We start from the raw sequence: 18,680 nt of genomic DNA on the forward strand, positions 1-18,680 counted from the left end.
CCCACCCCTCTCCGCCCCTGCGAACCTGCTGTTCCGGCGGGCGGGGGGGGGGGGGGGGGGGGGGGGGGGGGGGGGGGGGGCCCCCCCCCCCCCCCCACCAACGACCGGATCCATCAGATTTCCGAGTCAATGGTAATATCATAACAATAATTGCCACGCAATCCACGACAAATAATGTCCTTTTAAAGGTTATTGGATTGCCGTGTCACCGTGTCACCGACTTGTTTCTATTGTTAAAGGCGGCAATTATGTAGAATTCAAGTTAATGCGCAAGAAACTTATTCCACGCAACTAGTTGTCACGAGCCATGGAGCGTCAGACTATGCCTGCCTGCTTTCTTTTATTCAAGGAATTCCGTAGATTTGTAACCATCCTCGACGCGTATACGCGCAAGTTCCAATCTTTGTCGTTGCTGACAAACTCTGACGACCAACAACGGATGTGGCGCTGACAATCAACGCCGGACAAGCTTGATCCCTTCCTACTCTGGCATCCTCGACAACAAACAAGGTCGGCTCTTGATAGATATTTGATGTACATGTACGCAATCTGTTTTCTTTGCCAAACTTCCATTCAGACTCGAGTCGCCTGGCCAGAAACACAGTTGTTATTCCTTCAACCGGCTTCACCATGCCTGACGAAAAAGGAGCATACAGGTCGAGATTCTCGATCCTCGAGAGTTTCCGGTTCTACTGGCTCCTTCCGCTGACATCAGTCATTGCCTGGTGGGCCATGCTTATTGCCTTAATGACGATTTGGGCTGCAAGTAATGCAAGTAGTTCTACATTCAAAGTCAGTGGACCCGATTTTACTTACATGCAGCGTAACAGTATCGCATCTACCCAGCAGAAGACGCAGGCTCGACCGTCCCCTACGTTTCTGACATTGCGGCGTCAGGAGTGAAGCCGCTGTTCATAGCCTGCGACGCAGTCCAAGGCACCCTCTTTGTTCTCGCACTCATGTCTGAGCGGTATCTCCGACACAAAGGCCGTCTCGAGCGCAACAGGTACAAAGCAGAGAAAATAATGTCGACATTCGCAATCATCTTTGCGGTAATTGGTCAAATTGGCCTCGTTCTGCTCTCTATCCTCGACACATACCGACACCACCACGCCCACGTCATCTGCCTTGGCATTTTCGTCGTGGGCATAGGCATTGCTGCTGCCTGTTCCTTTTGCGAGTTCGCGATGCTACGAAAGAATTACTACGAAGTACATTGGCTCCGCTTCTCATACATACTCAAACTTGGTTGGGTCGTTGTCGCCATGGGCCTAGCTATCGCGTTCGTCGTCCTCATGGGCATATCCAACCCGGATCCGGGCGCCATCGTCGAATGGACGTTGGCCTACTGGTACGGATTCTTCGGCATAATCCTCATGGTTGATCTCCTTCCAGCGTCAAGACGATCGCAACAGCGCGAACGAAATGGCGGGTATATATTCGGTCTTGACATGGCCGGCTCCAATAGGAACCTCATGAACGACGGCGAGGTCAACTGCGGATCTGGAACCGGAAGTTTATCAGAATAGATCCGATTACAAAATATTGAGACAACCGCCATAGTTAACTGTTCTAGTTCTTTCTCTCCTTTTTGCCTATATGTATATAGCCGCAACTCTTTTTGGTTGGATCTTGGGAAATTGGCGTTATATTGAGGAAGTTATGGGATTACTGCATTGTTTCGGTCGAGTTATCACCATCACGTAGATGAATATGAGTTATAGGTTTTTGTTAATGCCGGATGTCATGACTTGGACCAAATTCTCGTTCCCCTTCTCTCACTCTTTCCTTCCTTCTACAACTTACGACACCTGCAATACGTCAAATGTGCATTGGGTTAGGTCTAGCGTCTATGACGCGATATATTCTTTGCAGGGACAGAATCTTCACAGGCAATCTGGCCGAGTTGGTCTAAGGCGTGAGATTAAGGTTCTCATCTCTTCGGAGGCCTGGGTTCGAATCCCAGGGTTGTCACCATAATTTTTTTTGCACTGCCTTTTGTTTCCTTCGGTATTTACTTTAGATGTTTCATAATTAGGTAAGTATGTGACGGAGTGGATGGGATGATGTTCAAATGCGAGTGGAAAGAAGATAGTGTTTCTCTGGCGGGATCACGGAATGAGATCAGGCATTAAGTTAAGCTGCAGAGTAAGATTTGTTATCATTCGGTATTAATCTCCCATGTCGAATATGTTGTCAATCACGAGCATCAAACTTCCTCCAAAAAAAGCCTTGGTGTAAGTGTGGGAGTCGGAGAGCCGCTGAAGTACAGGGCCGAACGAAAACTCAGGCAGTGACGTCATCGCACGATTTTGATTGATTGCGTCGCGATAGCACCCTACAATTTTAAGGAGATAGTTTTTAAAGTCAGAACCCAAGCATGCTAATCTGCACTCGATCCTGGTCCTCGCTTTCTACTGTACGTAAAACCGTGGCTTCAAACATGCTTAATGCCGGGGCAATAATTTGCTCAGAAACAACACGTCAAGCCATACGATTGCGAAAAGCATTCGGACCCGCTGGCAATTAACGAATTATTAACCGGCGTAGTTTGTGTCTCATCATCCGAAGCTCGAAATGCAGCAGCTACTCGCACATTGGTCGCCGAGGCTGCACTGTAATCTACTATGGTCTTTAGATTAGTGATAGGGTGCAGATCTGGCAAGCACATCATGAACTTTGGATAATAGTGATAATAGTGACCGTCGTCTGGTCTTCTGCCCTTCTGTTCGTTGTGATTGTCACCAGGGGCAAGTAACTGGCGTCATTTTGCCAACATTTTATCTCTCTGTAATGTACTGTGTGTGGAAAGTCCCTGCAGTTGAAAAGCTTCTGTCTCTTGCGTCATACTGCATTGAAACTGAGTTCAGTGCTCTCTCTAGGGATTGCCCCTACCCTGGTACGCTGATAAACTTGCCCATTACTGAGATGGACTTAACCTGGAAATATGAATTATTAAACGAGCAATTCAATCATGTCATTATATGCAGATACTTTAAAAAAACAAGCAATATTTTTAATAACAGCAAATACTTTGGGTTTATGCAGGAAACTTATAGTGCTCATGGTGTATTAGGGCTTCTTGTGAAATAGCACTAAAACCAAGAATCGGCCAATGCATTGTCAGGCGCCGCGCCGATCGCTTTCGTGAAGGGTCACAGTTTAATACAAATTAAAATCCCCCAGATGACCCTTCCGCCGCCAAAACCCCCCTCAGGCCCAACTATTGTTCTCTCCACTATTTTCTCTCCTGTATTCTCCCCTCATAAAACAATGCTAGCTACAGGTCCGAGTCGATCGAACACAACCCAAACCTGGGTCAACTCGACCTCATCCCCGGTCTGGCGACCGTCGGCGAACGCACTACCGACAACCGAGCTCACGAGCGACGACCAGCTCCGTAACAGCGCTGCCTCGACAGCGATCGTCTCCACAGCCCCGACGACAAGTACCGCTACGACAACGACATCAGGCAGGCGCGTATCTGAGATCGGCCACCACCCCCGCGTGCGGTCTCGGGGTAACGCGAGCGAGGAAATCCGATCCGGAACCTCGTCTGGCAGCAAGGATCTAGCGGCTGCGAGCGCGAAGGCGTCATTGAGGAGTCAACCGGGCCGATATGCCAACCCGGTCGATTTGCCCAGCCATCCTATTGTCGGTGTTGATCTGTCTTCATCTAGTAAGCCAAAATGCTCTGCCGGATATTTGAAACGACCAGCAAATGCTAACAGCGACATAGACAAGGCTGCTCTACTGGCGGGCAATGTACAGGTAAAGGCAATGTGGCAACCATCCGGACCTTCGAGCACTGCCGCATCCGCCGCCATGCACGCTCACTCGTCGCCCAAGAGTCCCGAGCTCTGGAAACCCGATCTGTCATCGAGAGAAGGCCTCGCCGCGATCCTCTCCAAAGATCCAAAGTACACCATCACGTCGCAGACTGGCAGTGGCGCAAAGACACAAATATCGAATACAAGTTCTCGACCGTCTCGTCTTTCGGCTGCTCCCGCGCAGAAACGCTATTCGCCCAACCAGGTCCACCAGCCCGGTCGCCATACGCCGCCATTATCGCCCAAGATGGAGGCGGTCGGCGCTGGAAAACATGCAATGGCAAACGTACCTTCTGCGATCTCCACATCCCAATCCCAAGGACGTTACTCCCTGTCCGCCTCCGCTGCGCGCAACGCACCGCCGACGCCGCCATCGCCCGTCGAACCTGATGACAGCGAATTAAGCCGAGGAGCAGCAGGCGCAGCGCTGTACGGCAGACACCCACGCCAATCCTACGTTGAGTCTACGTCCACAGCTTCGACCCAGATCGGCAACCTAGCAGCTCTAGAAGAAGCAGCGAAACGCGCCGCCGCGGCACGCCTGTCTAAGATTGGTGAAGCTCAGCCCGCGTATGTCCTCTCGCCGTCGACACACGAGAAGACGCAACGGCCCGTGACTGCGCTCAGCGGTGCCGAGTGCGCGAGCCGCAGACTCCAGCTCGAGCACCAGACTCAGGTCGACAGCGAACGTAAGATGCGCGAGACCGACAAGTACGATGCCGTCACGAGGTACGAGATGTTACTTGCTGCTGCGCAGCGGAATGTGCATTCGAAACTTGACGCAATGGACAAGGAAGTTGCGTCGAATTATTTGTTTGGGAATAAAGAATATAATGCTATGGCGCTTGCGCTTGCCGAGCAGGATATCAAGGGCAAATATACGGCTAAGCACGCCAAGTTGTTTGACATGGGCGGAGGAGTGTATATGTCTGCTGAAGAAGTGCACCAGATTGCGCAGAAGCATGTGCAACCTGTTTTGGAAGAATTGAACGAGAGGGCGTTCGAGCAGCGGGAGAAGGACGAGATTGCAAGGCAGGAGAAGGAGCGGATGAAGGCTGAAGAAGCAGAGGAGAAGGCACGAAAGAAAGAAGAAAAAGCAGATCAGAAGATGCGCAAGGAGGCGGAGAAGCAGACTCGCAAGGAAGAGAAAGAGGAAGAGAAGCTGCGCAAGCGAGAGGAGAAGCAGCGCAAGAAGGAGGACAAAGAGCACGACAAGGAGCTTAAGGCACTTAACAAAGAAGAGAAGAAGAAGAAGAAGCAGAAGAAGAGCAAGCGTGCAGCCGAAGGAGCTGTCGGCTCGACGGTTCAGGCCGCCGGGATCAGTGCGACTGCGGCTGTTCCTGTCGTTGCTGCTGGCGCTATTACCGCAACAGCAGGCGCTCCAATGCCAGCTATTCCCACAGGGTACGTCAAGGATACAGAGAAGGTAGCTGGTAGCGTTACAGCCGGAGGCCCAACTGCGGCAACTGCTGCAACTGGCGAAACTGCCGGCACTGCGCAAACTGTGCAAACTGCGGAAACTGCAGACACTGCGGAGACTGCGGAGCCGGTCTATCAGGCAGGGAGAGAACCCGTCGTTGAGGGGTATGAGACTCCCATTGAGGAATGCGCCACTACAGGGGCCACTCAGATGCCGAAGTCTTCGTTCCCTGACTCTGCGTTCCGTACTGAAGGGTATGAGACTCCCGTTGAGGAATGCACCACTGCAGTAGGTGCCACGAAGATCGCGGAGTCTTCGTTCCCTGACTCTGGGTCCCGTGCAGAGGGGTACGAGACTCCCATTGAGGAATGCACCACTACCGCTGCTACCACGATCCCGAAGGCGTCATTCCCCAACCCTGAGCTCCATTCTGAGGGGTACGAGACTCCCATTGACGCGTGCGCTGCCGGTGTGATTGCGCCAGACCCTGCAGGGCTCAAATCTGCGATACCGGGGAGGTCATTTGCAGTCGGTGGTACTGGGGCGGATTTACAATCAAGCGCCAGAGCAGAGGATACTGTCGCCACTCATGAAAGAGAAGAACTCGAAGCCGAGGACGATATTGAAACAGGATACGAGTACATCCGACCAGAGGACATCGTTGACGCAACCGTCGAGCCGAACGGCGTTGCTGATTCTTTCACTCCGTGAGAAGGATCAATCTGTCCTGATAATGTGTGCGACATGGAGAGAATAGGATTTATGATGTAAATTAGGTTCCTTTTACTTCTTTGGCTTAGTTATTCTTTCTTTCGTTAGGGCAATGGGATGGACATGGTACATTGTTAAAGTAGTGATTCATTTGTAATTCTCATTTGTGTATTATATATTTTGTGTGCGGACATAGGTTTGTCGGATTTAGTTTTGTTAGCGATCAAGGTACTAATAATGATCATCTCTATCGAGCCAATTATATTCACTATTATCCTCTCTAATCTGGCCTTGTCGTCATTAACAGCGTCCTGTTTACACAACAAAGGCTCTTCTATGTTTTGTCTGCAGCGATGGACCGGCCTTACCCCAAGTTTGAGTTGGCAAGTATTGACCCCTTCATAAATTTCCAGCATCATGTTTGTGTAACTCGACCAGAGAGGAATTCATCTCAAACAATCTGTGGGGCCGCCTGCGAACACAGTGCAACACCTCGAGTTGCGGCCATCGTTCAGACTCGGCCGGTTTTACTGGGTACAGCAGCATTCTGCTTAAGCTACACGACCGACCAAAAAAATCAAACGAATAATACTGTATCCAATTCTCGATAAAAAAATTTACAACATGCGCATAACTCCTAATGCCGAAAGGAGAAATAAACAGGACCCAAACGCGAACCCCCGAACCAATTACACAAACCAAAGGACAGAGTACACCGACTAAAACAAAAAGGACGAACCAGTTCTATTAAAATCCTTCCAATATCCATACTAAAATAATCTAGATGTCCAGAGTTCACTATATCATATATAACCCCGCTACGACTGCAGCTGCTGGTCCTCGCAGTCGTCCACGACCTCATCCTCCTCGAGTCCAGTTCGCGTTTGTGGCACTGTCGCAATATCCATCTCGCGAATCCACCGCAATGATTTTTCACTGACACCCGGCGATCCGACCGCGATCAGCGTTTTCAGTTTTGACTCCTTGAGATTGAAAAACTCTCGTAGCCCATTGTCGGATACACTAGTGCCTGACACATCGAGGTACTCGAGATATGGCAGATTAGCAATCGCCGCAAGATCGCCATCACTTACTGACTTGTTCTTGCTAAGTTTCAGGCACAAAAGGTTCGGGCATAAAAGAACGATATGCTCCATGAGCTCCGACATATAGTTGCCAAATTCCAGACGAAGACATGATTGCAAAATAAGCGTGGTAAGCTTGGTTTTGTTGCACAACGACAAAATCCCGATTAACTGGCCGTTCGTCAACGCTGAGCCGCAATTGGACATATCTAGAACCTCAATTCCCTTATACTGCTCGTGAATTTTCTCCAATCCATAGTCTGTTGAGTCATCAGCAGCCAGAGCTATATCTGGCCCGTTTAACATACAGTTTGACAAATCCACGGCGCCAAACCCAGCTCCTCTCAGAACCAGCCGCCGACAATTCGGAGGAATAAACGGCAGGATCCACATTTTTGTGAACGAGAAATCCAGTTCGACGAGATTTCGTGACCGGCGCATATCAACCCTGTGCACGAAATCATGTCGCGGATACCGACTTGGGCGGATATTTACACCCTTACATGTCAGGACCTTCAGCTTTGGCATCCATGTAGGTATGATATTCAAGCAGTACTGGTCGACATCCTGTTCGCGTTCGCTTCCTTTCGGGATCCCTCCAATTCGAAACTCAAGAAGCTCTGGAAATGCAACTAATGTTTCAGATTTTGGTGCGCCGTACAGCCAGTGTGGGACCTCGATCCGTCGGCGAGCTTCATAGTCTGATCCACAAATCAGGATTCGGAGGTTGGGAAATAGTGGTTCGGAACGTTTAGTCCTTATAAATGCAAACAGCATCGGGATCGCATGAGCAGATATATGTAGTTCTTCTAATCGGTCCAAAGCTGATGTGTCGCTAATTCCCGACTCGCTCCATTGCCGAATGACAAAGTACAAATTGTCGATCGCGAGACCGCGCAAGGACGAGAGATTTGCCGTCGCCACACTGACCAACGCTCTTTGATAGTTAGTGCCAATTGGAGTTGAGGGCGTTTCGGTTAGCAGCCGCAGGTGCTGGTTGATTACCATATTCTTAAGGCGAAGATATGACTTATCCAGTAGTGTTTCGTGCAGGAAGATCATGGCACGAAGTGTACCGTAGTGCGCACTCTTGGTCGAATGACAAGGGTACAGTACTGACGTGGTCAGACCTTTAGATTTGTGAACGCACGACAGTAATAGATCGGGCGTAACTCTGTCGAGATCATACTTGCGGAAATCCAAGTACTTGTACGTAGCGGGATTGTTATTGACAAAGTCCGACACAACAACGTTCCAGGCTCTGCTGATTGAAAACAACCAGCAGACTTGCGGGTATGTGACGTACTCAAGGATCTTCTCAAAAACCTCTGGAGGCAGGTACTTTACTGGGTCGACTCGAGAAGCATTCTTCTTCATTGCAGTCATATTTATGTTCCGGAACCTCAGCGCGTAGGAAGTGTGCTGTTTTTTATGCCGTTAGGCAAATTGTTCAGCCGCCAATGCGAGAAAAGCTACCTTTGCATCCTCTTAATATTTCACAATACCAATGAATATTCGGCGTAGATAAGATATCGCAGATTCAGCATGGAGATATCACTCGCTTGGGCGGGGTATGCCTCCGTCCACGCGACGGTACTGAATTAACGCTCTTAGCTATTTTGCGCGAGAGTTTCTGTACTCTGGATGGTGCGCACCCAACCAGAATAGGACTAGAGCGAACAAAAATCGTGCTTCAATTTAACATTTAAATTAGAAATCTGTTCGCATACAGATACTCTTGCTATTTATATTCATATTCTAAATGCTTATTGCAGGTTGGACTTCCCCACTTAGTCTAACTGGGAGACAAACCTTGCTAATGATGTGCGGCTCATGGCAGTGGCTAGGCGATAGTTACAGCGTCAAACGCGCCATGGCTTCTCCAGTTACACAGTTTCGGCCTAGCTTCCGCGGCTTTGCTACCCCTACTAAGCTCGAGTACCGAAGCTAGATTACAAGTCAACCACTAGCCCATCCTTTTGATTGATTGCCTTCATCTATCGCATAATAATTATGTCTGATCCATCGTCAATTAACGGTATGTTTTGCTTTCGTCATGCCGTTGGGAATGTGAGCGGATATCCAGATCAGTGTATTCCGTGTCATCATACGCATCAACCGCCAGCCTCTACCATTGTCGGGCGACCCGACGTTATTCTCCACTTATATCTAGATCAGATCTAACATGCTGGACTTTAGGTGGCTCTGTTGTGGCCATGGTTGGCAAAGACTGCGTTGCGATTGGTTGTGATATGCGTCTCGGCATGCAAGCGCTGACAATTTCCAACGATTTTCCAAAGATCTTCCAGTTCAACAATGCATTTCTTGGGTTAACCGGACTTGCTACCGACGTCATTACTCTGTACGTTACTCTTTCCTTTGGTAATGGCGAGAAGTTAGTGATTGGTGAATTATGGTTACGGGGATACTGACGTACGGATGACATCTAGGTCCGAGGTGTTCAGATATAAGGTCAACCTGTACAATCTCCGAGAAGAGCGAAAAATCGAACCGGAGACGTTTGCGAATTTAGTGTCATCTACATTATACGAGAAGCGGTATGTTTGTTTGATTATATTTGATTGCGGGTTTTGCGTATGGTGGTGGGTGGAGATGGGATGGGATAATTGCTGACAGGACACGGCTGCTGCAGGTTCGGACCATATTTCGTCGGCCCAATTGTTGCAGGGATAAACTCGAAAAGCGGAAAGCCATATATCTGTGGCTTTGACTTGATCGGGTATGTATTTGTTTAAACTATAGCACACAAAAGAACTTGACTGATCGCCCGACAAACAGATGTATCAACTTCGCCAAGGACTTCGTCGTCGGTGGAACTTCAAGTGACCAATTATTCGGCATGTGCGAGAGTTTATGGGAGCCTGATTTGGTGCGTTTGTACTAATTCATCGTCGCGACCGTGATGAAATGCTGACCCCAGTAGGAACCGGATGATCTGTTCGAGACATTGTCACAAGCCTTACTGAACGCTCAAGATCGAGATGCCCTAAGTGGTTGGGGGGCTGTCGTGTATGTAATGTACGTATTCTTCGGTTCCTTTGTATTTTCCATGAGGCTATGCTGATGCGGTTTATAGAACAAAAGATAAGGTGGTGAAGCGGCTACTGAAGACGCGGCAAGATTAGTTGGTTGCACTGGGTGACGGGATGTGGGCATCTGTAACGTGTGATCGGCCAAGGAAGATGCTCTTTTTACAAATGACGTGATTGCATTATATGTCTTGTAATTTTGCTTTGTAAATGTAGATGTTAAAATTCTGCCATAATAAATTACCATCCGCATATAGAAGTAAGATACGTATATGCTAGCGATTACGGCACTCCACCGCCCCCTGCGCCAGGTTAAGCGATTTACTACACCTGCCCTAGTTCTCTGAATCACGGAGCAAAAACTAATTATGCACTGATTTATGCTCTGTTCGGACGACATACTCGCAAGTTGCTGCTTCTTCCCTGGATCCGCCTATCTGCTTCCGGCTAACAGCTCAATTTCAAAACGAGCTGGACCGCTTAGTCTATCTGTATAGTGTAAGATCACACACCACACGGATAGCTTCAAATTGAGCAGCCAGGTTAACAAGCACCCAGAGCATTTTGAGTGCCATGGAGACAGCGTAAGGAAGAAGTCGACTATGATTCGTCTGGTGACAAGCTTTCCAGTGATAACTAGGCCGAATAGGGACCTCCTACAGAACGGTGTAAGGTAGATGGCCGTCGCAATGCCGACCGCGTGGGCAAGAAATCCGCGGCCTATTATAGAGGTGGCGGACAGTAATGGGAAATTACCTGGGCGACAAAAGCGAAGAGTTCGGTAAATACCAGACTTTCTGCTGCCCTGCCATCTCACATCTTTTTGAAGGTTTGATAGAAGGCAACTTCAACAAGTAAATCAAGATGATCACAAAGCCCGTCGTCTGAAGTTTCCATGCATCATCTGGTGTGGCAATCTTGTCCCTCCCCATATATGGCTGTTGGCTGCCATCTGCCACAGTAGTATCTTTGGACTGTCCTTCCTCGCTTTCGCAAGGGATCATTGAAAAACTCTAGTGAACGTCTTAAAGAATGAAGAATGTTGCAAGGTTGCATTAAGTGGTACGTCGCCCGCCAACGCATACGATAGCCACGTAGTGCTTGGCCGCACAGGAATCATACTTTTCACTGCATCTGATCCCTTCTGCCAGGACGAATCGTTATTTCGTCAGTCCTTGTTGTCCTGATCGGATAAAACGTGGGTAGACAAGATTGTCGAGCAATATCGCTGCGCAGCGTTTCTGTTCGAATGCCTATATCTGAATTTCTGGCTTTTCTGCAATGGATTTAATGTTTCCGACGGAAGTCACGCATCACAGGTTTACGATCAAACCTTCGCTCTTCCAGCTGTCGAGGATCGCGATTGACGTTTGTTAATGAATTGCAACCCAGTCTATGAACATGAGAGTCACAAAGCAGATTACCTGTGATTAATTAATGCAAAGCATCTGGTTCACGGAGAACATTGATTCACTGATCAGCGCGAAAGCAGCTAGCATGCTTCGGGTTAGGGTTGCAATGTTTGTAATTGTATTGGGAATTAATGTTTAAGTAATTATTGCCTGGTTCGATGGTCTAGTTGGTCATGGCATCTGCTTAACACGCAGAACGTCCCCAGTTCGATCCTGGGTCGAATCAGTTTTTTTTTGTTGCGTTTTTTTTACTATCGTTCTAGTTAATTACTGATTTCCTTTATGTGTGATGTATTGAGTCTCTTGCCGTAGCACAAGAAATAGCAGAATCACAAAATACTGGAGTCGCCCTGAACCCTTGCTCACATGACGGCCAGGATCTGTGTAAAAATTCGAGGGTCTTGTCGCACATAACAGTGTGGACAACCCATGAACGAAGTTGCAATAGTTGCGTTTTATCTGGAGCTGTTACAGTCCATTCATTCAATCGACCAGTTTATACTGACAATGAGATAAACGCGTGAAATGGCCCTGCTTGCGAAAGATGCGTAAGTGACTAGCACGTCATAACCTTGCACAGTTGAACATAAATACAATTCCGCGATGGATATCGAGAACGAGGAATACGAGTCAATGGAGAGCACGTACGAGTACGATGACGAGGAAGGTGGCGATTTATTTGAATACCATCATGGTATACGACAGCCTGAAGCTAGTGAAGTTGAGTCGGAGGATGAAGGCGACGATGACGGTGATGTTGACATTGACGATGCAGAAGAGGATGGCGTCGAAGAAGATGAGGAAAAGAGTGGAACTGCTGTTGATGCTACCGCGTCTGTCGAGCAGCCGTTAGAGGGCGACAGTATTGACAAAGACGAGGAGGTAGACCCAAAAATATTATATTTCTGGCTATTTTTCCATGGCAATCATTAATAATGGGTAGGTCTATTATATACCACTTGATCTCTCTGCCGCTCCGCAATCATTGGACAATGTTTCGGATTGTCAAGTTGTCAACTTGCACACAGGGCGCCCTCTGATATCGGTCGGATCACGTGTTTACGAAGGACAATGGGAAGATATAATTGGCACGGATATGTTTTTCAGTCAAGGTACTGTGCCATATAGCTGCCGAGATCAAGTGTACTAACGGGTGTGAATAGAAGCAGAACTGATTGGAGTAAGTCGGCAGCATGTAAAGTTGTTTCCCGGAAAGTTGGTCAAGAAGGAAGACGCACACACAGTGAACGAAGGCCGATTAGACGGCATTGACTGGAGGAATCCAGAAAAGACGAAGAATCGTAAGGCGACATTGATGGACAAAATTGCGGCGGTTGACCGCAAGAAGGGAAAAGATACCGACAAAAAGTTTCAAGAAGATGATGTCGAAATGGCTGAAGCGTCCGGAAGTTGACTTTTATCTGTGATGTCTACCAGCTCCAAGCAGTGGCTGCGTCCTGTGGCTAAGTCTCCGCTATTTCGCAGTTGATATATTGTCCTGCTGTGAAGAAGGGACGCACTGTTACTATTTTGGACCTCCGCTAGAAATAGTGCTACCATGGAATCGCGGGCCTAATTATGTACCGCTATCGCTAGTTTGCTGTATAAATGAAGAGAGTCTATTTACGTGAAGCTGACATCATGCAAATTAAATGAACACATAAATAAAGAAGAATCCAAGATACTAGCAGAATCGCCCTGTAGTTTTTTTCCCTTTAGTCAACACATTTCTTAATACACTCAACCAAATCCGACGCCCGCACATCTAAAACTGCGGCTTCCCGATCCTCAATGCCAAATCCAATCAAAACCACATCGTTAAGATATCCATGATAATAATCACTTTCAATGCCGCTCAACTGTGGATTCTCGATTGTGTACTCTCGAAATTTATTCTTGTCAGCAAGTTCCTCCTGTTTCTCATGTAACTTTCTCATCTTCTTCTCTAGTGCAGTTTCTCGCTTCTCAACCTTTACCTTCTTTGGCTCTTCCTGGATCTCTTGACTCTCTGGAGAGCCGTCGGCACCAGTCAACTCGGACTTGACGGCATACTTCGACTTGTCCATCAAATACACATCTTCCCGGCCCTTTCGTGGTTCCTGTCGTGAATCCCACGTGAGCGACGTGGTGTACAGCACATCCTGTTCATCTGTGCCGGTGTATACTAGCGACGGAGAGATACCGATTACGTCGAACGGGAACTGTGCCGTAGTAACTAACACCCGTCGCTCATAATACGGTCGGTAACCTTCGGCATACTTGACATGAATTATAGAGATCAAGACTGTGTTCTCCTCTGTAGCGGTGCAAGGCCAGTTGCATAGAGACAAACGAAGAGTGTTGGTCGCTTGTCGCAACGCCACATCTTCTCGATTCTGAGTGAGCGCATTGATACATTTGAACGATCTAGGCGCAAGGTTCCGGTTCTGCCAGCCAATCGACGAATATGTCCGCGGATACAAATCCTGCTGGATAAAAGTCTTGTTGCGCTCGAACATGAATGTCCAGTTCTGTTCCATCTCAAGCTTCTTTCCAGGACGTCTCAGCTCGATTGGTTCCAGGTACTGTAGCGGAGGATTCGGGAACCACTCCATCAGTGGCGGATATGCGACGCGAGCATCGACCATCCACACGCCGATACAGTCAGCTTCAGAGTTGGCAGAATAGGTCAAAATAGGTGTGCCATCTGGAGCAAAGAAAACACGCGGTGTTTGGGGCCCCTTCCGTAGACCAAAGAACAAATGCTCTCTGCATTCTCCTGACTCCACAGTCGCGATCTCAATTCGTTGAGGGTCCGTGGCGCATTGCAGTCCCCAACGTTTTGAAACCTTCTTTACTCCCCGCGCCAGGTAACAGGCGTACAAATCAAATGTATTACCCTTGGCCTCCGCAGCAAAACCGATGTAAGGATGTGGTGCATTCGGCGGAAGTGGGAGTATACTAGGGTTAAATCTATAAAACATGGCATCTTGGCGCGCAGCAGCTGTTTTACCAGCAGTGTTGAAATTAATTCGCATCGCAGTCATGAACGGATTTGACACGGATGACAAAACCTTCCGTAATTTGTCCGCATCGTTAGACGGACACAGTCGGGATGGCGTCTCGAGAAATGGTGGGTCTAAGTCACCAGGGAGAAGCATTTGCAAGCCAGAGTGATGGGCAGGTGACAACACCGACAAGAGGAACGCAAATGTACAGAATGTGACAAGAATAATAATCCCACGAGCTGCTCGAGGCGCTCGCGAAAACCGGAACGACCTTACCGATTTCTGTAATTTCTTTAAGAACTTCTCCTTGCTTGCTTTCTCCATCTTGCTTTGTAACGCGAAATCTGATCTCAACGTTGACAGGTCAAATGTTCTTGTTGAACGCCCGAATTCCAGGTGCTAATGGGTTTCAATTGACTGATATATGCCAATGTCATATGCAAAGTCGGTGGTTGCCTGAACGACAATTCGATCCACCAATGACAGAAATCCTGGATCAAGATCGCAAAGCAATCGACACCATGTGAATACGGCGTCTCTATTCAAAATCGGTCGAGAATCTGAGAAATAAACGAGAGAAAAAATCGATTCGAGCGGATACTCAATCAAATATTCTATCACACGGAATTTAGAGCGAGAAGCAACCGTTTTTAGCTAAACTTTGAATAGGAAACCGTAAGCGTGGCTGCAGCAGTCAGTCACATATCAATTGGTCAAAAGCCGCATTATTCAGGTACAGATCATACCGAAATGTTCTCAAACAAATCGCTCGTACGACTCCACTGGTCCGCACCAGAATAATGTACTAACACAAAAGGAAGCTAATTTACCTTACCCGGCATGGTAATTTTAATTTCTCCCAACTGTCAGGGGCTATCGATCAAAAAATTGTTCCTTAAATTTTTTCAGAAATCTGCAACGGACGTTAAGAATCGATATTCGATGATGCCGGCACTTAAACGAAAGCGGAGTGCATCAAAGCCGGGACTTACGTCCAAATCAAAGGCTAACGGAGCTATCACCACGCCTAGCAGTTTTAGCAAAAAGCCGTTCCCAAGCAAAGGCAAGAAAGATCAAAATAATGGCAAGTCTGTACGGCCACGGACAAAGACAGATGCGGATCCTGTGGCATCGAAGTCTACGTTGAAGCGACAAGAAGATGTTGCGGATTTCCCTAGGGGAGGAGCATCAGTTTTGACACCATTGGAATATAAGGAAGCCACTAATGAGGCTGTCAGGGACGTTTTGTTCGAGGTAAGTGTAAGTTCATGCGTGTGATGAGAAGCGGCAACTAACATTGGCGAAGTCGTCATTACAAGAGCAGCCTTCCAAGAAAGCAAAGACGGATGAAAAAACTGATAAGGAAACTCGTAGACGTCAAAGGCAGATCCGAAAGCAACAAATCACCCAGAAACCGAAGGCGGGCCACAAATCTCCAACTATCAAGATTGAAGGTCTTACATTTAAGAAACTTGTTCCAGGTACATTAGTGTTAGGTCAGATCAGTCAGATCAATGCGTATGACATTGCGCTTTCCATGCCCAACAATTTGACTGGTTATATTCCAATCACAAATATCTCGGAACAAATCTCGACTAAATTGGACGCAATCGAACAGGATTCTGAAGATGTACCGGCTGCCAGTGACGAGGAGAACGCGAATGGAGACATATCTAAGAAGGAAATTAATGAGGATCAGATCCCAGATCTCAAGAGTTTGTTCAGGGTCGGACAGTGGCTGCGTGCTATCGTTACGGAGCGTCAATCCGGTGCCGGTGACAAGGCGAGGAAGAAGCACATTGAGCTATCAGTAAAGCCTGAGGCTGTTAACTCATTCATCGATAGGGAGGATCTGACGAAGGGCATGTCTCTCCAGGCGTCGATAAAGAGTTTGGAGGATCATGGCGTTATTCTGGATGTCGGGTTACCCGAATTTTCAGGTTTCATGTCGAACAAAGAATTGGAATATGCCAATTACAAGCGTGAGCAAATTGACAATATTTTACTACAATCAAACTAATGTGAAGTAGCCGACCAGGTTGTAGAAGGACAGACGCTGCTGCTGACTGTCTTAAACAAATCAACCAACGGCCGAACGTTGACTCTCACGGCTACAGCTTTCGCAAAACATCTTCCAGCTATCAGTGTCATTCAAAATATTGATTCTCTGCTACCTGGTACGCTAGTCGAATTTATTCCAACCAAGGTTTCAGCTGGTGGACTGGCTGGTCAGGTTGCAGGTTTGAATGTTGCGACAGTCGACTTCTTCCATGCCGCGTCGTATGACAGCGAGAAGCTCTCTGACAAGTACAATGGCGGCCAGAAGACTAAGGCTCGAGTGATCTCTTATTTGCCTTCTGCTGATGAAAAGAAACTTCGACTTTCTGTCCTGCCACATGTCGTCTCTCTTTCAGTTGTTGGCACGTCCCAAACCGACGACGGCTCAACAAGTACGACCGAATCGCCATTCGAGTCCCTTCCCGTAGGCCATATTATTCGTGATGCGAAGATAAAGTTTGTTGAACCTGGTATTGGTGTTTTTCTGGAGACTGGCATCGAGCACGTCTTTGCTTTCGCCCATATTTCACGTCTATCGGATGGCCATATCGACGAGATCTCACCTTTATATGGTGATTACAAGGTCGACACAGTTCATGCCGCCCGTATCGTCGGCTTCTCGCATGCCGATGGTCTCTTCCAAGTTTCGTTGCAGCCAAAAGTTCTCGAACAACGATATCTCAGATTCGAGGACGTCAAGCCGGGTGACGTCGTTGAAGGTGAAGTTTTCAAGATTGTAGCATCGGGTGGATTACTTGTTACATTATCCGACGGCATCGTGGGCCATGTCAATGAGCTCCATCTCTCGGATGTCAAAATCTCGCAGCCAGAGCGCCGGTTCCGACCTGGCATGAAGGTCAAATGCCGGGTGCTCTCCGTTCAGCCAGACACCAAGCGCATCCGTCTGACACTTAAGAAGTCCTTCGTGAACTCAGATCTTGACATCGCTACCTCATACGAACAAGTCACGCGCGGTCAGAGGCTTGTCGGCTCTATTATTAATATTGTGTCCAAGGGTGCCATTGTTGAGTTTTACAGATATGTGACTGCGTTTCTGCCGATTACAGAGATGAGCGAGGTGAAAATTCAAGATCCGAATGAGAAGTTTACGGTTGGACAGACTGTTAATGTGAGAGTTGTTGCTGTGCATCCCGAATTCAGAAAGATGCGGGTTAGTTGCAAGGACCCTAAGAAGACAAAGAAGGAGAAGAAAGAGCCAAGAGACAAAAAAGAAAAGTCTACCAAGACTGAGAAAATGACTCAGACTGACGGTGTGGAGGCTAAAGATGAGGATATGAAAGATATTGAGGAGGAAGACGTTAGTAATAACGCATTATTGGCCAACGGTGCTGACGACGACTACATTGAGGAGATGCACTTTGATGATGACTCTGAAGAAGAAAATGAAGATATTGCGCACCAAGATAATTCTAGTGGCGATAAAGCGGAGAAGCCAGTCGAAGCGCTTAACGTCAACGGTTTTGACTGGGAAGGCAAAACTCTGGACGTCCAGAGCGAGGAAGATTCGGAGCCGGAAGATAGTAACGAAAATGAGGAAAACTCAGAAAAGAGGAAGAAACGACGGAAACGCAACGTCGTGCAGATTGACGTCACCGGCGAACTGAACACGAAAAATCCTGAATCGGTTTCTGATTTTGAGCGCATGCTCCTTGGAAGCCCAAACTCGTCTGCTTTGTGGATCCGATACATGGCATTCCAGATCCAGCTTGGCGAAATTGAGAAAGCACGAGAGGTCGCGAGACGAGCCCTGAAGACGATAAACTATCGCGAAGAGAAGGAGAAATTGAATATTTGGGTTGCATTGCTTAACCTTGAGAATAGCTTCGGTACGAAGGAAACACTGGAGGATGCATTTAAAGAGTCATGCGTTTATATGGATCCAGACGTTATGAAAGCGAAGTTGACGGTCATTCAGAAACAGCGAGGAGGGAAGTAACGTCATTTGACGTTCCTGAGACCGTTTTTTGTTCTGTGTAATGTATACCAGCATTAAATTTCATTGTAGTTTTAATGTCTGTTGGAATTAATAAAAATAATGTACAATTAGTAGAGACCTGAATGGTAGCCATGGGGTTAGGGACGGCAGTTCTGTTGGTCTACAACACA

General features: G+C 47.7%; 7 protein-coding genes and 2 non-coding genes across 9 annotated transcripts; 7 read left to right on the forward strand and 2 right to left on the reverse strand.

Moving 5' to 3' along the window:
* The first annotated feature begins 442 nt into the window (after positions 1–442).
* V1513DRAFT_213999 (Frag1/DRAM/Sfk1 family-domain-containing protein) lies at positions 443–1,618 on the forward strand. Its single transcript, XM_066894368.1, has 2 exons — positions 443–771; positions 831–1,618. Exons 1-2 carry the CDS (start codon positions 631–633, stop codon positions 1,527–1,529), a joined length of 840 nt encoding a protein of 279 aa, XP_066755525.1. The 5' UTR covers positions 443–630; the 3' UTR covers positions 1,530–1,618.
* A 273-nt stretch (positions 1,619–1,891) lies between these two features.
* V1513DRAFT_t15 lies at positions 1,892–1,974 on the forward strand. The gene has a single exon. It is a non-coding gene; the product is annotated as a tRNA-Leu (tRNA).
* A 1,299-nt stretch (positions 1,975–3,273) lies between these two features.
* Positions 3,274–5,961, forward strand: V1513DRAFT_423185 (uncharacterized protein; the record flags this gene model as incomplete). The annotated part of the gene is made up of 2 exons (XM_066896020.1): positions 3,274–3,679; positions 3,740–5,961. The coding sequence occupies 2 exons, from the start codon at positions 3,274–3,276 to the stop codon at positions 5,959–5,961; spliced, it is 2,628 nt and encodes an 875-aa protein (XP_066755526.1).
* Positions 5,962–6,539: 578 nt separating this feature from the next.
* On the reverse strand, positions 6,540–8,850 carry V1513DRAFT_438035 (uncharacterized protein). Its single transcript, XM_066897010.1, has one exon. The coding sequence runs from the start codon at positions 8,430–8,432 to the stop codon at positions 6,780–6,782; it is 1,653 nt and encodes a 550-aa protein (XP_066755527.1). The 5' UTR covers positions 8,433–8,850; the 3' UTR covers positions 6,540–6,779.
* A 46-nt stretch (positions 8,851–8,896) lies between these two features.
* Positions 8,897–10,355, forward strand: V1513DRAFT_482948 (nucleophile aminohydrolase). The gene is made up of 7 exons (XM_066900406.1): positions 8,897–9,084; positions 9,246–9,408; positions 9,497–9,604; positions 9,700–9,786; positions 9,846–9,936; positions 9,991–10,085; positions 10,144–10,355. The coding sequence occupies exons 1-7, from the start codon at positions 9,060–9,062 to the stop codon at positions 10,190–10,192; spliced, it is 618 nt and encodes a 205-aa protein (XP_066755528.1). The 5' UTR covers positions 8,897–9,059; the 3' UTR covers positions 10,193–10,355.
* A 1,305-nt stretch (positions 10,356–11,660) lies between these two features.
* V1513DRAFT_t16 lies at positions 11,661–11,734 on the forward strand. The gene has a single exon. It is a non-coding gene; the product is annotated as a tRNA-Val (tRNA).
* V1513DRAFT_438042 (uncharacterized protein) lies at positions 11,661–13,192 on the forward strand. Its single transcript, XM_066897011.1, has 3 exons — positions 11,661–12,390; positions 12,452–12,620; positions 12,672–13,192. Exons 1-3 carry the CDS (start codon positions 12,112–12,114, stop codon positions 12,920–12,922), a joined length of 699 nt encoding a protein of 232 aa, XP_066755529.1. The 5' UTR covers positions 11,661–12,111; the 3' UTR covers positions 12,923–13,192.
* Positions 12,833–15,046, reverse strand: V1513DRAFT_214131 (uncharacterized protein). Its single transcript, XM_066894369.1, has one exon. It carries the CDS (start codon positions 14,817–14,819, stop codon positions 13,224–13,226), a length of 1,596 nt encoding a protein of 531 aa, XP_066755530.1. The 5' UTR covers positions 14,820–15,046; the 3' UTR covers positions 12,833–13,223.
* Positions 15,047–15,296: 250 nt separating this feature from the next.
* On the forward strand, positions 15,297–18,620 carry V1513DRAFT_438046 (uncharacterized protein). Its single transcript, XM_066897012.1, has 3 exons — positions 15,297–15,749; positions 15,802–16,477; positions 16,526–18,620. Exons 1-3 carry the CDS (start codon positions 15,438–15,440, stop codon positions 18,508–18,510), a joined length of 2,973 nt encoding a protein of 990 aa, XP_066755531.1. The 5' UTR covers positions 15,297–15,437; the 3' UTR covers positions 18,511–18,620.
* Positions 18,621–18,680: the final 60 nt, after the last annotated feature.

The sequence above is a fragment of the Lipomyces chichibuensis genome (assembly GCF_038497645.1).
Source record: "Lipomyces chichibuensis strain CBS 12929 unplaced genomic scaffold V1513scaffold_4, whole genome shotgun sequence".
NCBI lineage: Eukaryota > Fungi > Ascomycota > Lipomycetes > Lipomycetales > Lipomycetaceae > Lipomyces > Lipomyces chichibuensis.